Below are 15,374 nucleotides of genomic sequence, written 5' to 3' on the forward strand. Positions count from 1 at the left end.
CGTAGCGGAATTCGAATGCGTATGCGAGTAAGAGGGCGAGTGCGAGTGAGAGTGGGGACGCGAATGCTTATGACCCATATCACCTGATGACGAAGAAGTAAAGCTGTATCGACTATCCGCTGTGCCTGTAGCGTTATACTGACCACCTAGATCGCGACTCTGATCCTGACCTCGGTTCGATTTCGATTTCGATGTCGAAAGCCGACGTCCAAAGGGCAGTATTTGTAGGAAACCCATTCACGCGGCAAGAACGACCAACGAGGAAAGGTCCGGTGCTATGACGAGAGAGGTATGCAATCAGGAGCAGCGACAGTATAGGTAGTAGTGGTAGTGGTAACACGGAGGAATCTAGATACCTAGGGATGATGTAGATATATGCAAAGGGAAGAGAAGGGGTTGAATGGAAAATAAAGTTGAAGGAAAGTAAAATGTAGAGCACAGCCCCAGGCAGATTCACTCTTCCCCGCCTGTTCCAACGGCAGGGAATGAAATGAGATGAAATGAAATGTTCCGAGCCCCGTTTATTGATCCTTCACCAACGGTCATACATGGGTAGGAGGTACTAGTAGTAGTACAACCAGGGTCTGGCCTTGTACGCAACCCAGCTAACCTATTAGATCGCAAGTGGGGGAGTGGAGTGGAGTGGAGGGGGAAGGGAAGTGAATCGGAGCGCGAACAAGGCAGAAAGGAAGCGATTGATTTGGTTGGTTACCACCTGATCTTATGTAGAAGAAGAAGAAGAAGAAGAAGAAGCCTCAGGCAAGACAAGACAAGACAGCAACCAACCAACCAACTCAGCCCTGTCATAGCATATTACTCTACCCTACATCACTACCACTACTCAGCAGTCCCCCGTACCAATAGTAAGAAGCTCAAAAGATCCTCATCTTCTCTGCCTTACAAGGATGGATGACTTAACTAGCTAGGTACATACCTAGATTCCTGCATCACATCATGCAGGCGTGGTTTGACATGTACATACCCACCCTCCAAGCAATCGGAATTCGCGGAGAGGAGAAGGAAGCGAAGCGAGATTAAGAAGAGGGAAGGGGGCTGTGTCAAATATGCTGCTATGTAATGCTATAAGGCTAAGAAGTAAGAACCACGGGCGCGGTGCGGTGTGGATGAAAGAGCCGAGTGATAGTCTGCACTCTGCAAGTCTGTGGTCATAATGTACGGTAGAATGGGCAGTGCACAGGTTATGTCCCTGGGTTATGTCATGGTGTGGTGGCAGGTAAGTAGTAATCCTATGACGGATCGGAGGGCTTAGACCGGCGTTTGTGGTTTGTGGTTTGTGGTTTGGGTTTGGGTTTGGGTTTGGGTTTGGGTTTGGGTTTGGGTTTGGGTTTACCCGGGCAGGGCACAGCACAGCCTCGTTTGTTCAACATTCAACGGTGAAAGTATTTGTCTATTTGCAGTGGGGGGAGATGAGATCAAAGGAGGATAGGTAAGGGGAATGATTATTTCAATTTCTTTTTCTCAATGTAGTGATGGTTTTGTTTGTCATATACAGAGTACTTATAACTAAGTATTCATAATGCTGTCAGATATAAACAGAGCATAAATTATGTAGACTATATACGGGAATCACATAAGAACTATATACAACCAAAGAATCCACGCTCGGCCCCTATGCTTCTCTTTTCTTCAAGGCAAGTCTGAAACCACCGCCGCCCCATAAATATCAAGTTATTGTCGTGAATGGAAATTGTCAATGATGCGGGAACAAAGACATGGGTATGTCCATGTAGACTCACGCCTGGTGAGTCGGATATGTAAGTAGGTAGGTATGTACCGGACCGGAATTTATAACTGAATGCCAACAGATCAACCAACCAACCGGCCAAACAGCCACTACACTGCGGTATATCAATTCTCATCATTGCTGCACTCATCTACCACCAAGGCATCCACATCCCTGTTCTCATCCGACAGGACAAAGGTATCATAGAAACCATTCCCATTTATCAGGATGTCCATCACGGCCAGGGCCTGATCGATGCCCATTCGACTGCCGATCATTTGGAGACAGTGCAGGACCCATTTATGCAGCGAATGGCTTTGATGGCGTACCGCACCGGCGATGGCCAGCGGCCAGATGAGGATCATGCCGCGGACGAAGCCATGCTCGAACGGGATCATCTGGAGGGAGAGGCTGCCCGATTGACCGGTCGCTTGTCTAATGGCGTCATCAGTGAAATGATACGGCACGCTGGCGCAGATATCGGCCGCGAGTTGTCGGGCGGAGCTGCGGATCTGCGCGCGATGGGCGGCGAGTTCGGGGGAGATGGCCATGCCGACGTTCAGTTGTCGGATGTATGTCAGGATCATATCGCTGACCATGATGCGCGCCACCCGGTATTGGTTCCACGTGTGGCAGATCCAGAGGTCCTCGTAGATGTGGTACCTGTTGTTGTAGGGCTGAATACCCCAGCTAGGCGGTTTGGACGAAGTGTCTTCGACAGTGGTGTAGAGAAAGCTTTGTGGCAGAGCCGCCAGCCAGGCTATTAATTCGCTTTCGATACCGTAAGCAGCTGACAGAATCTCTTTCTTGTCGGTGAGGACTTTTTCTTTTATATCGGCTCGGATGTTGGACAACCGGCCCATGATGGTAATTAGGCAGTCGCCATAAGCCTCAGACTGCGGTCGTAGGAACATGGCAACCTTGGCGCATTGCAAAACGGACGGTGGCACCCGCCTGTCTTTTTGTAGACAGCTGATGATCTTTTTTTTTTTTAACATTAGCTGGGTTTTGAGTATAACACCACGGATAACATACAATTTGATACCTCAACTGGAGGAAGAGTCTTAGGCCATGATCGTTTTGTAGCTGTTCTACACCTCGCAACTCCAGCAGAGCCACAGCGCCGGTGATATGGTTCGTCCAGTTATCGATATCTTTCGGCGCCCTACTGCAAACCACCTTGGAAACACACACATCAGATTCTATAAGCATCGACACAGACTGAGGATGTCAACTTACCTCAAAGATAGCCAACGTCAACACCGCAGCCAGCGTTGCGTTTTCCTTCGCCTGCTGCTCATTCCTGACAGCCGAAGTAACAAGCTGCAGGGCCTGACCGTACTCCTTTTCCGCGGCGTGCTTCATTCGCGTGGACTTCCTGAAGCGAGAGAGCATCGCCGTTCCAACGCAGGTCAAACTAGCCATCATGGCCCTATGGCTGGGCGTCGCTAGCATTTGCCGGCCGTCCACCGTCGACCAGAAGGACCCGATCCAGGCATTTTGCCCGAGAAAGAAGCAGACGGCTTCATCTGTGTTTGGCTGATACGAGGGCTGCAAGGCCAGAGACTGTTCACGCATCTGCTGCTCCAGAAACTCCGGGTCTAGATCCGCGAGGTCAGGCAGGTCAAACGACCCACTCACTGTCGACCATGCAGAGTCTGGGCTAGTGGTAGTAGTCACAGTCGTAGTATCACTGTTCCCCGGGGACTGGGAGGCTGTCCGGCTGCCGGGGCCCGGTTTTCGAGAAGTCTTGGCCTTGCGGGTTGCAGGGCCGGTCCGCGCCTTCCGGATGACCTGCTGACTCTCATCGCGAAACATGAGAGCCAGTTGGTCGCGGTATCCGGGGCAGTCCCGGTTGCCCTTGGTGCATTGTGAGCAGGCCGGAAGGGCTTGGTCGCAGCGGATCTTGCGAGATCGGCATTCGCCGCAGCCTTTGCTGGGCTTGCCGCAGAAGACCATGCCAGGCGAGCGGGGGGAGGGGGGGGGGGGGGTGTGCACGAGATAGACAGGTGGCGTTGTCTGATAGACCGTAAGTGGGTTCAAGGGTTGAGTATACAATCGCCCGGACAGTTAGAGCGGGGAGACCGGCGCTGAAACGGGTAAGCAGTGCGAGACACGAGGTGCCAAGGGTTATTATAGCCTCTGCGTGGAAGACTCGTATGGCTAGTGCAGGACAACTCGTCGCCAGCCAGCTAGATGGATTCCTTCATGGTAAATGATCCTCTGATGGACCAGAGTCAGCAGGTTAAGAATGAAGAGGGGGGCTTCGGATGAATGAGGATGATGAAGGGCCGGGAAGCCTGAGGAGCCTGAATGAGGCTGGGTTGCCTGAGGCGCAGTGCTCCGTCCCCGTGCCTCTAGCCCGATTCGGCAGTCTCCGCGATCGGTGGGTCTAGCGCTTACGGAGTACTACTGGCCGATGGAGTCATGGAAGGAAGACATATTAATGGTTTGCGAAGTAGACAACGAGCTATATATTCCTCAGCCCTGGCACACCAGCCTGTCATTCGGTTGTTGCTTGCGCACCAGTCTCGGTAGTGCGTGGCAAACCAGCTAACCCCAGGGCATGGTCGGAAATGAGTTGCTAAGCCGAACAAACATTATACAGATAGACAACAGGTCACGTCATTTATCACCAAGTCCCTGTCAGTTAGCGCCCGCCTCGATCCGATACTTCTCAGGGATCACGGGCCACTCGTCCACACCGTCCAGAATCGCCAGCGCCATGCCGCCGCTAAGATGCACCTGAATGTGGCAATGGAGCAGAAATGCGCCAGGGTTCACAACCTGGTATCGGAGAGCAAGCCAGGTGTCCTCAGTCACTGATACCGGAGTGGTAAAGGTGTCTCGGATCTGGGGGTTGATGAAGTTGAAGCTACCGGGGATATACCGCATCGCTTCCGCCACGGAGGAGTAATTCCACGTTCCGTTGCCTTGACCGATCACAAAGAATTTGTTGCTGTGTTTGTGGATCGGGTGAGGGGGTTGGATCTGGCCCTGCACGTGGAAGATCAAGTCTACCCACGATCCGTTGAGCGTCGCGATGGTGAGATCGGGCTGGGCAGTGGAGGGGTAGAAGAGCAGGGGCGATGCTTCCTCCAGGGAAAGGGGCATACTGGAGTTCCCCATGGTCCAGCGGTAGGAGGCATTATAATGGCCGATTCTGAGGACATGTGTCTGTGCAACCTCCAGGGATGGTACCTCCACAGGGAATGGAATTACAGTGGTTTCGTCCAGGAGAGTGTAGTTGGAAGACACAAGAGCACCGTGGATATCAATCGTTGCTATCGAAGGACCCTGCTGTGTTTTGATCGGGGTGTCGTATGTCAAAGTCGCAGTCATGTTCAGGATCTGGGTGAGCCCAGAGTCTGCCAGGCGAATAGTGTAGTCACCGGCTGGCTTGTCCAGCTTGACGAGGACGGAGAATCGGTTTGAATTGGGAATGGTGATGGCGTCGACCAGTTTCGGCTCGATGTAGCGTCCGTCAATGGCATACACATACATGGGGTGTTGATCGATTGCGAAGGTAAGCAGCGCGACACCGGCCGCGCTTATTAGATCGTAGCTGACGTATTTGGCAGATGGGTCAACCAGGAAGCGCTCACTTCCACCGTTTCCAGGCGTACAACCATAAAACATGGAGGGCGGCATAGCATTGTAGTTGTGAGGGAAATCCCCTTGTCCGGAGACTAACGTTGGAGGGAGACATCTGCCTTTGTTAGATTTTCCAAATGAGCACGGAATCAGTTTGCACATACCCAATGTCGGTCATGCTCATGTTGCCCAAGGTTTGTTTCTGTTCAGCGGTAGCAAGATCATTGTACGCTTGTGCACCGGGACAGATAATGGACCCCTTGCCATTAATCAAGAGCGCATTGGAACAGTACGCGTCCAGTCCTGTGGCTTCCTCGGCATGCCAGAGCTCTTCCGACGTCAACTGACGCCAATCAGCGAGTATCACAGGGCTGGTCTTCTCCTCAGCTGCCCGCATGGCTTGGAGCTCACTCGTGCTGTTGGTGATTAGGTTAAATGGCTTCTCCACGGAATCATCCGGACGTATATATATCGGTCCATAGAGCCCATCTTCGAGCTGACCTCTGGAGTGGGCGTGGTAGAAATAACTTCCATACTGCAACGCGCGCCATTTATACAGGAATCGTCCACCGGGAACAATGGGTCTCTGCGACAAACCAGGCGTTCCGTCGGACCACGGAGTATCGAGCTGTTCGATTCCTGGACATGTGTCAGACCATCATGGGCCATCTTACAGAGCGATGGGGCATACCATGGAAATGAACGGTAGCATTGGCAGGAGTATCGTTGATCACCAGGAACTCGACATCGTCTCCTTGCCGCAATTCCAGTGCCGGGCCAGGGAATTGGCCGTTCATGAGGATCATCTTCCGAGGGACGCCTGCAGGAGCCCAATCCTCCCACGTCAAAGTGACATTGAAGCGCACTGTATTCCCAGTGGACCTGACACGGAGATCACTGCCATTGGCCCAGGAGACCAGGCATAGGATCAATGCCAGAAACACCAGCCCGCAGCGAATGGTAGGCATACTGGAAAAACTTCAGGAACTTCAGAGAAAGGTGATGAGGAGAGAAAGTTAGTTTCCCAGTGCCTGGGTGATTCGCATGAACTTATAGCCACATTCTGTCCAGACATCCAGAAAAAGGAAAACAGAACAGATTCGGGATTTGAGTTCTCCAGCATCTCCAGCACATCGCTGTCCTTCATACTTATGATCCATCTTGTGGCTTGCTCGATGCATGTTTACGAGAATGCCGACGAATCGCCAGGGTATTCTGGAAGTGCATAGCTTGGCGACCAGCTCAAGGGACAGAGGCCGATCGACAAACAAAGAACCGAGAAGGTGATAGTAAACGGATTGGTTCGATACCGGGGGCTAAACTGGTTTCCAGCGTCAGCAATTGTCCTGAAAGGAGGAAGAGTTGCAGCCGAGGCCCACACGGTCTTGCCATGATCACCCTGGGTCAGTGGATAGTGGCTTGGCCCCCTCGCGTTTCCATTTTGAGTTAAAAAAGTATGAATGCGCGGTTCGCGGGAAAATTTCAATCCCGATCTGAGATTAGGCCGTGGAATTCCTCGGGTCATGCCGAATAATTCGGGTGGTAGATGATCCACGCGATGTGTGTTCAGCCAGATATCCAGTGCCATCGTCATCGGATGACTTGCGAGTAGCGAAGTATCGAATCTACCTGCAGGACCGAGGATGGTGGCGCGCAGCGTGGGTTGGGCTTATTGCCATGACACGTCGATCTCATTGCCCAACCCCCCTGTTTTGCTTTTGGTTTCTGAGACTCGTTGCATTGTTGTCGGGCTAGTAATGAATTGTCCGAAGCCTGTCAGAACCCGAGGGGGGGGAGAATGATATGGAGAGGAAAGAAGCAAGCAGGAGAAAGCAGAAGAAACCAGCGAGTCACGCTGCAATTAATCCCTGCACGTGGCCTGGGGCATCCAGCCCTGTCGGGAATAGCTTCAGACACGCCTTCCGGAAATGGCAGTCTCTCTCGACACGCGAAGAAGCATTCCATGTCATTCGTGCAGTATAGATCCAGTGAGGTTATCGCAGCAACAGCAACAAGACTTCCATTCAGCTCACCGCAGCACCCTTGGCAGGCCAGAAACAAAGACTCAGGCCGGACAACCTCAGTCCACAACGCAATCAACCACTCAATACATGGCCACGACAATGCCTTTCAAACCAGACCCCTAGTCATACCCTCGCCACGACAATGCCTTTCAAATGAAACTCCAACCCATGCCCTCATCACGATCTATCCCAGACACAGCCGCATACCAACAACTCAAATTCCCAGCCCACCACCACATGCTCACTGCGCACTATAGCCGCTACCAGCACCGAGCAGTCAGCACAGTCCAGCAACTCTTGACAACCCCACTTCGGGGAGAAAAGGAACAAAAAGAAAAACAAAAGCAGCAGAAGCCGAAGACGAACAAGAGGAAGAAGAAGAAGAAAGCAAAAACCTACCCATCCACCACCAGCGCCGACCCATACATATAACTACTCATGGGAGAGAGCAAGAAAACAATGGCATCAGCCATCTCCTCGGGAACCGCGAATCTCCCCAACGGAAACTTCGCTTCTTCCCTCTTGATGATCTCGGACGGAAGGGCCGCAACAACCGGCGTATCCACCGTCCCAGGACAAAGAGCATTGATGCGGATGCCGAGCGGCGCGTAGGTGAGGGCATCTATTTTTGTGAACCCGACCACCGCGTGCTTTGCCGCCGTGTAAGAAACGATCGGCAGATCGCGCGAGGGGCTGACGATGCCGTACATGGATGCCAGGTTGACGATGACGCCTCGGTTGGAACGTGGACTGCACCGTCACATGAGAAGAAGTTAGCAACATAAATGCACGCACGGCATGGAATAGAATAGACTGGGGATGTCGGTGGGTGGGTGGTATACAAACCTATCATCCAGCTTCTCCTGCGTCAGCATAACCCGTATTTCCTCGCGACTGCACATCCACACGCCATGCAGGTCCACATCTATGGTCTTGTGCCAGGCCTCGAGGTCATGATCGGATGAATACGCCATTGATCCTGGGATTCCTGCGCTGTTTACGGCGTAGTCGATGCGGTGGAATCGGGCGACGGTCTGTGTGATCGCCTCGTGGATGGCATCGGGGTTCGTGACGTCCAGGGCCAGGGCGAGTGCTTGGGTGCCAGCGAATTGCGATTCGATGTCGGATGCGACTTGCTGTGCTGCGGTGAAATTGACGTCTGCTATGGCGACCTGACGGACTCCGTGTTGGACGAGGGCGTACGCGGCTGCTTTGCCGATTCCTGTTCGTGGTCAGTCATTTGGGTGAGGTTGATTAGGAAGTTGGAAGTTGGTTGGGAGGGTGAAAAGGAGGAAGTATGAACCTGATGCCGCCCCAGTAATAAAAGCCGCTCCGTTGAGTTCGGACATTATGATTTGACCAAACAGGATATCTCTCTCTCAATCAAGTAGTAGAAAATAAAGTCCCAATGACTTCTAGTAAGTAGTATCCAACTACTAATATTTCACTTATATAGAAAACCTAATCGCAACAAACAACTCCCTTATGCATCACAAGCCAGCAAAATACCCAGTAACAAGACTTAGCTAAATAGCACCGATAGCAGTTACATGACGTCAGACCAACAGGAATGTACAAAGACCTGATGTTAAATGAGGGAATCAGGGATAGGCAGGTGGTATCTATCGGGTTGCTTGCGTTCGCCCCCCCCCTGCTTAAAAGACCCCATTTAGTTCGACCTGTTACTATAACACCCCATTGGCCTGTAGAGGGCTTAGTGTAACCCCTTTATACCAATCAAGCGCTACAGCTAAACATATTACGGTTTCTAGTACTAGCTTACCAGGACCTTACATATGCCAGCAATCTGTTTTCTATGTAGGACTTGGTTACTGCAGAGCAAAGAAGTATACTATACTATTACTCTGGCTTTAATCTTTATATTTAGTACTTATTATTATTCCTAGCAGAATAGAGAGCAAAGCGGTGACGTATTATTTGATTTCAGCGCGCAAATCAAACGGCTGGTGAAGTGGGATCTATATTTCTGAAATTTGATTACTAGTACGTATAGACATGCAGAGCAAAGCCCGGCAATAATGTAAATTTAACAGACTACTAATACATTTACTTATATACCTTACTTATATTTGCTAGTATCCTGGCTATAGAGCACCTACACACCATCAGACTCCACCTAACTCCTACATCCTCATCATCAACCCATAGATATATAGGTTATGGTATGTAGGTGGACGGGTAAGTACACCCCACTATCAAATTTACCTTCTTCCCATACATTAGTATATTTGCGGTACCTTATCCCTGCGTAGTGGCACAGCTACTATCTACCTCCCTCCCTCCCTCCCTCCCTCCCTATATACTAGATCACTTGCCGTGCTTACCAAAAGTTCCCACTATCTAGATAAAGTCAAGATTCCACGATATCGATATCACATTCCCAGCTATTACCACAGGTACTCTGTCTCCATGCCTAGATTCATTATTCATTACCTCATCTAGTATTGTTTACATCATGACGTGAGCTGAAACTACTACTACTACTACTACTACTACTACTACTACTACTACTACTACTACTACTACTACTACTACTACTACTACTAATACTACTACTACTACTACTACTACTAGTTGGGTAACATGCATGCCTGCATGTGGCGTGAGCCAAACAGGATGGGATGGGATGGGATGAAGGGATGAATGGACGGATGGTGTTACCCCTCAGCGGAGCAGGGGTACAGCACCATGAGTGGTACTATGACCCAACCAAGGTACTCCCGGAGTCGGATCTACTTCCGGGGGTCAGAACCACGGAGCCATCCATGTTGTAAGGTAAAAGCTTAGTCCGAGATCAGTGCCTTGGTAAAAGGTTGATGCCTGCGATCTACCTATATTATCCTGAGGCTTATTCTACGGAGTGGATAGAAGGAAGGGAGGTGGATGTCGACTATTCTTACCAGCGCATAGATTATCCGAGTTCTATCTAGCGAGAATAGTAACAATAAGCAAACATGGAAGAAAGCGACGAGAAGCCTAGGTAGCTCCAGCTCCAGCTCCGGCTTCAGCTCCAGCTCTCGAAACAACCAGAACCAGAACCAGAACCAGCAAAAGCAGCAAGGCCCAAACCCAGGTAGGTAGATACTGGGTATTCAACGTCCCGCGTGATGCGTTGTCCCAACAGGCTTGAAGAACCAGCACTATCCATCTCCAGAAGAGAAGGGAAGAGATAATAACAAAGCATGAATTCACACCATCAGCAACCAGTAGTCTACTCCAAAGCACCACCATGCAGTCACGTTCAACAAAGATCCTGAACCCGGAAGGACGATGCTTACCCCAGCCAGCCTCACAGATTGTTGCAGACCAGCGGACACAGCTAGGTACTGCTGACGATCAAACGGCCACTGGTTCTCTTGTGGTGAGAAGAAGAGGAGCCGTGGAAGCTTTTTCTAGGGATGAACTCGGGGGCGTCACCACGGAGAGTGCTCACGAAGACGATGCCAGGGGCGACGTTTCCATTCTCTCCGGCTCTGAGACCCTGGGCTCTCCCTCTCTCATTGGGTGCGAGTCCAACAGATGTAGTCGCGGACGAGACGACCATTGGTCCGAATGTCTCCGACATGGGGTGGGTTGGTCCGTACGGCGCTGGGGGGGCACGGTTGTATGACGAGACGCCACCGCGATATTCGGGACCGGACTGGGAACTGTTGGGGGTAAGACTGGGTGCTTCGTACACCTTAATCAGACGTCTATTAGCATCAACTCTCGTCTTGAGTCAAACCTTCATCAGTGATGTGATGGGAACGTGAAGGAGCTCACTGGCTGAATGCCCGGGAATCGGTACTGCTCAATCTGCAATCTGGTCCAGTTCTCCATCTCCTGTCGCTGTTTATCCATCTGCATAGCCTGCGCAATAGCAGCCGGGCCCGCCTCGACCTGGGAGGAATAAGGCGGCGTCTGCTGCTGCTGGTGCTGCATCATGGGGCCAGGCGCAGCGAATCCCTGGGCACCCGGAGGACCAAGGTGCTCAGGGCGTCTGGGGTCGAAAGGGTGCTGAGCCGAGTCTGCCATGGTGCTAGGATTGGGCTGCATAGGACCGGGCGCCGAGGGATACTGGGAGCGATGGATATAAACAGGCCGGCTGTGCTCGGGCACGAAGAAGGACGCGCTTTGCTGTCTGCTGCAGTTCTTTTTCTTGGGCATGGCTTCTGCGGCTGCGAGAGCGTCCTGGAAACGCGACAAGTTAGCGCGTCTCGAGATGAATGGCTACTCAGGGCCTGGGGTGAAGACCCAGAAGCGGCTGCCAACCTGGACGTCTGGGAATTGGTAAAAGGACATGATGGTTTGAGTGATACGCGCGTGGTGAGATGTGGGATACCACGAGGGGATGACAACAGAAGGAAGGCAACAGAGAGTGGCAGTCAGGGGGGAGGAGAAGACCCTTGACTGGGGGTGTGGAGGAAATGGAGTCGAGGTCACTGACCTGACGATGTCAAGGCTATCAGAGAGGCTCCGAGCCTACCAGGGAAGGAGCTTGGTCGAAGGTGTCAGTGTAACAAAGAAGAGGCCCATCCTTTGTGTCGAGAAAGAGCTTGTCTGGGACTCTCGGTTTGCCAGATGGACGACTTGGACCCTCACGGACAGGCCAGACAGTTCATGCAACCCCCATGCCTGAGGCGCCAGTGGTATTCACTCGCGCTGCTTGTCTGCTTTGTCTTGTCTGGTTCTTCTACGCGTTGCAGGCGCCGCTCTTTCTCTCCTTCTCCACCTCACCTCACCTCATCTCACCTCACCTCCCGTCGTCTTCCCTCTTTGTCTCCGCCTCCGAGACCCTCTCCTACGCTTGTTTGCACTTGTTCTTGTACTGAGTAGAGAAGCTTCCATTATGGCTCTCTGGTGTTTTTCTTCTACCTTCCGTGGTGCTTTTCTGTTTACTCTTGCTCGCAGAGTCTGTCCGGGCATGTAAGCCCAACTGACAGAAAAGAAAGGGAAAAAAAATTGAAAACTACAAACAAGAAAAAGAAAACCTACGGTGAACAAGCGGGGAGTTGAGAATGTTGAACTGAGACAGACCCTTTCTTCTGTGGTTTTGTATTTTTATCTTTTTTTGTCCTTGTCTTTGTCTTGCCCCCGACACCAGAGGCCGAAAGCAGTAAAAAAAAAAAAAAGAAAAGAAAAGAAAAAGAAAATGAAAACCGAAAGAACAACGAGCACGAGAAAGGAGACACAGAGAGCCAGACTGAAAAGCGCTGGAGAGTCCTGCTGTCCGCCGAGAGATGGCTCTGGCCGGCGATCCTCGGAGTGAGGACCGGGGGCGCTTGCCTCAGCGACGACCCTCCGACTCTTCCTCCATCATGGCTTGGATCTGGCGGGACCTTGCCCATATGGCGTTTTCGACGGCAGCCTTGTAGGCGACCTTTTCGTTGAGCTCTGCAGTTGCATCGTGCACTGCCTGCTCCGAACGACGTAAGTTGTCGACTTGCCTCTGCATGCCGAGGGCCAACTAATAAGATTGTTAGTTATTTGCGTGCGACCTATGTCCAACTACATCACAGTGATAACCCTTACCCGAAGATACCTGACTCTTTCAGCGGGTCCTTCCGCGCCCCGGACCTTGTCACACGTGGCGCTGATGATAGCGTCAAACTGCACATGGCTGGCCAGACCCGAGTCCTGGCGAGGTGGCTCGGTCTGGATGGCTGCATCTCTGACGGTGGCGTGGCGGGTGGCTGCGGTTCTTGACTCGGGACTGCCCATGACACTCGCAGGGAGAAGACTTCCAGACGTCGCGGTGAAGATGGTATGGTCCCGTCGAGCTAGCAGGCCTGGTTTGGCGGCCTTGGTCTGTGTCGACACTGCTTGGCGAGCATGCTCTGGAGTCGGAGTGTCTGGCGCCCCCATGTCCATCCTGTCGAAAGGAGAGCGGCCCACCAGTGGGATGGGAGATGAGATTGGCCCAAGCGAAGTCTTGGGGGTACGTGGACGGCTGAGAGTCCAGCTCGCTCCGGGTTGTTTTGCCTTGCTCGTCAAGGTCTTTTTTACCAAATCACCGGGAATGCCCTCCTCCTCTGTTGGCTTCACGGTGCTCACGGTCCGATCTCCTGCGACCTCTCTGTTCTTGTGAAAGATGTCGCGGATTCTGAAGGGCCTGAGGTTGCTGAATGGCGTTGGAGCTCTAGTATCATCCTGAGGCTTGCCGTTGTGGCTCTCGGCAGCCCCCTGTGGAATGATGTCGTCGAAAGTGGTGTTTCGACTTCGACCGTGACTCTTCTGCTCATCGGCCTCCCCCAACGCTGCAAGCTCTGGCACAGCTTGCATGGAGGAGGACCGTGGCGGGAACCGGTCTGTGGCTCTGGCGCTCTCCGCAGTCTGGAGGCAAATCTCGGACATGGTTGTTGCAAGTGAGGCCGGGGGAGAGTTTTCGTTTCCGGTGCTTGTTGGCGCCTTCGCGGACAATTGTGGTCTGTGTACAGACCGTCTGGGAAGCACTGGTTTGCGGCGGGCTATTTCGCATCTTGGGGTGGCTTCCTGAGGGATGCGTAGCCGGCTGAGATCCCGAGTCACCGGCTTCTGAGCAGTGGCTCGGGGTTCGTTGTGTTTGGGGACTCGGGGTTCGTTGTATTTGGGGACTGGGGTAGATTGAGAGGAGCCGGAGGTGTCCCCCTGTCCTCCGGACTCCTGTGCAGGTCGAGCCCTCTGGGCAACGTCATATTCAGAAACAGCCTTGCGTCCCATGATCAACTCCTCGGCTGAAGGAGAGATTCTCAGTGTGGGCCCATATGGGAGTTTTCTGATGCGTTCGGCCAAAGGAATACGATACTCGCCTGTGTAGATGGTGGGCGGCACGATTGGTTCATCCTCACTAGAGCTCCCATTGACATCGGCTGATGACTCGGGAACGAGCTTCTTTTGCTCCTCCGGAGCCCTGCGAACGCTTTCTGGGATGGGGGTGTCGGGGTTGGCTTTCTTGGCTGGGGGCTGAGATCGAGGCGTACGAGACGCACCTGCAACCCTGTCGCCCCCAGGAGATCCTCCGACTGGTGTGCCCTGTGAGCCCCCCAAGTTCATCATACTACGTCTATAGGTAGCGATGGGAATTGCGCTGCGCGGCTCTGAGGCATGGGCCCTTCTGGCATATGGAGAGATACCTACGGCCTGTTGTGGGGAGTATCCTCTGGGGATACGAGAGACGAAGGTGTTGTCGGATCGCTGCATGGCAGCTTGAGAGACTGGAGTTCTTTGCTCCCTGGGTCTGGCGCGTCCAACTGCTCATGGGTTAGCTTAGAGACCATGGCAATCAACGGCAGTCACGTATGCTTACTCCGACTGGAGAGATTAGGGGATGAGGAGGGTTTATGGATGGCGTGGGGGGATGAGAGAATAGGTTTCGTTCCTGTGGGGTAATAGTCAGTATCTGAGAAAGATACAATAATGATAACGCGTCGTGTTTGGTATTGCTCTTGAGCCCGTATACAGCGTAGCAACACAGCAGCCGAAAGCATGCGTAGGTGTCAAGCTGCGGCGTCACTTCCCCGAGGACGCTCGTCACAGAGCATAAAACAGAATCTCGAGTATATACAGGATCGGTGAAAGAGGTTCTTACCTGACGAGGCTTCCATGCTGTCGCTGTGTGCGATGCCGACCTCACGGCCTCGGACATCTGAGGTATCCGCAGAGGGACCCTGAGGAGAGACCTCTTCAGAAGAATTAGAAGAAAGGAATGCGGACATGTTTACGATGTGAGATCTGCTAGGACAGAAAACAAGTAATCTGGTGCAGGAGAAAGAAAAGCGAGAAGAGCGAGGATAGCCAGAATATCTTTCTGATATCGTATCGTGAAAGATGAAAGTGACGTGGAGATCCGGAATGATGATTTGAAGAAGTGAGAGGAAGCGAGAATGAAGATGGGTGAGAGGAGAAAGTGTTTCTGGGGGGTGGAGGTCTCGCGTTCTTCCTTTTCTTCTCAGTAGGTGCTGGCCACGCAAAGGGGAGACTTGTGTTCTTGGCTGACAAAAGACTGGCAAGGCCGAAAAGGGTACCACGCTTAT

The 15,374-nt window shown here is 52.3% G+C and overlaps 4 protein-coding genes across 4 annotated transcripts; all 4 read right to left on the reverse strand.

Moving 5' to 3' along the window:
* Window positions 1–1,554: 1,554 nt before the first annotated feature.
* Window positions 1,555–3,703, reverse strand: BO70DRAFT_308562 (Zn(II)2Cys6 transcription factor; the record flags this gene model as incomplete). Its single annotated transcript, XM_025540106.1, has 3 exons — window positions 1,555–2,724; window positions 2,780–2,923; window positions 2,984–3,703. The coding sequence occupies 3 exons, from the start codon at window positions 3,701–3,703 to the stop codon at window positions 1,870–1,872; spliced, it is 1,719 nt and encodes a 572-aa protein (XP_025402884.1). The 3' UTR covers window positions 1,555–1,869.
* A 508-nt stretch (window positions 3,704–4,211) lies between these two features.
* On the reverse strand, window positions 4,212–6,391 carry BO70DRAFT_426446 (multicopper oxidase). The gene is made up of 3 exons (XM_025547786.1): window positions 6,030–6,391; window positions 5,503–5,977; window positions 4,212–5,453 (listed from the first exon to the last, which is right to left on the reverse strand). The coding sequence occupies exons 1-3, from the start codon at window positions 6,304–6,306 to the stop codon at window positions 4,391–4,393; spliced, it is 1,815 nt and encodes a 604-aa protein (XP_025402885.1). The 5' UTR covers window positions 6,307–6,391; the 3' UTR covers window positions 4,212–4,390.
* A 1,109-nt stretch (window positions 6,392–7,500) lies between these two features.
* On the reverse strand, window positions 7,501–8,713 carry BO70DRAFT_308567 (SDR family NAD(P)-dependent oxidoreductase; the record flags this gene model as incomplete). Its single annotated transcript, XM_025540107.1, has 4 exons — window positions 7,501–7,622; window positions 7,762–8,112; window positions 8,209–8,584; window positions 8,666–8,713. Coding segments are annotated over 4 exons (794 nt in total), but the record flags the coding sequence as incomplete, so codon positions are not given.
* A 3,687-nt stretch (window positions 8,714–12,400) lies between these two features.
* On the reverse strand, window positions 12,401–15,213 carry BO70DRAFT_426449 (uncharacterized protein). The gene is made up of 4 exons (XM_025547787.1): window positions 14,930–15,213; window positions 14,648–14,719; window positions 12,895–14,591; window positions 12,401–12,829 (listed from the first exon to the last, which is right to left on the reverse strand). The coding sequence occupies exons 1-4, from the start codon at window positions 15,054–15,056 to the stop codon at window positions 12,650–12,652; spliced, it is 2,076 nt and encodes a 691-aa protein (XP_025402887.1). The 5' UTR covers window positions 15,057–15,213; the 3' UTR covers window positions 12,401–12,649.
* Between the last annotated feature and the right edge of the window lie 161 nt (window positions 15,214–15,374).

The sequence above is a fragment of the Aspergillus heteromorphus genome, assembly GCF_003184545.1.
Source record: "Aspergillus heteromorphus CBS 117.55 chromosome Unknown BO70scaffold_3, whole genome shotgun sequence".
In the NCBI taxonomy this organism is placed as follows: Eukaryota; Fungi; Ascomycota; class Eurotiomycetes; order Eurotiales; family Aspergillaceae; genus Aspergillus; species Aspergillus heteromorphus.

What these genes read in the sequence shown, in the direction of transcription:
- BO70DRAFT_426446 (XM_025547786.1), bottom strand. Translation starts at nt 6,306, where the DNA reads ATGCCTACCATTCGCTGCGGGCTGGTGTTTCTGGCATTGATCCTATGC. An exon ending in TGCTACCGTTCATTTCCATG is followed by an intron (nt 5,978 to 6,029) that starts GTATGCCCCATC and finishes ACACATGTCCAG; the next exon opens with GAATCGAACAGCTCGATACT. An exon ending in ATGAGCATGACCGACATTGG is followed by an intron (nt 5,454 to 5,502) that starts GTATGTGCAAAC and finishes TAACAAAGGCAG; the next exon opens with ATGTCTCCCTCCAACGTTAG.
- BO70DRAFT_426449 (XM_025547787.1), bottom strand. Translation starts at nt 15,056, where the DNA reads ATGTCCGCATTCCTTTCTTCTAATTCTTCTGAAGAGGTCTCTCCTCAG. An exon ending in CAGCATGGAAGCCTCGTCAG is followed by an intron (nt 14,720 to 14,929) that starts GTAAGAACCTCT and finishes ATTACCCCACAG; the next exon opens with GAACGAAACCTATTCTCTCA. An exon ending in CCCTAATCTCTCCAGTCGGA is followed by an intron (nt 14,592 to 14,647) that starts GTAAGCATACGT and finishes ACCCATGAGCAG; the next exon opens with TTGGACGCGCCAGACCCAGG.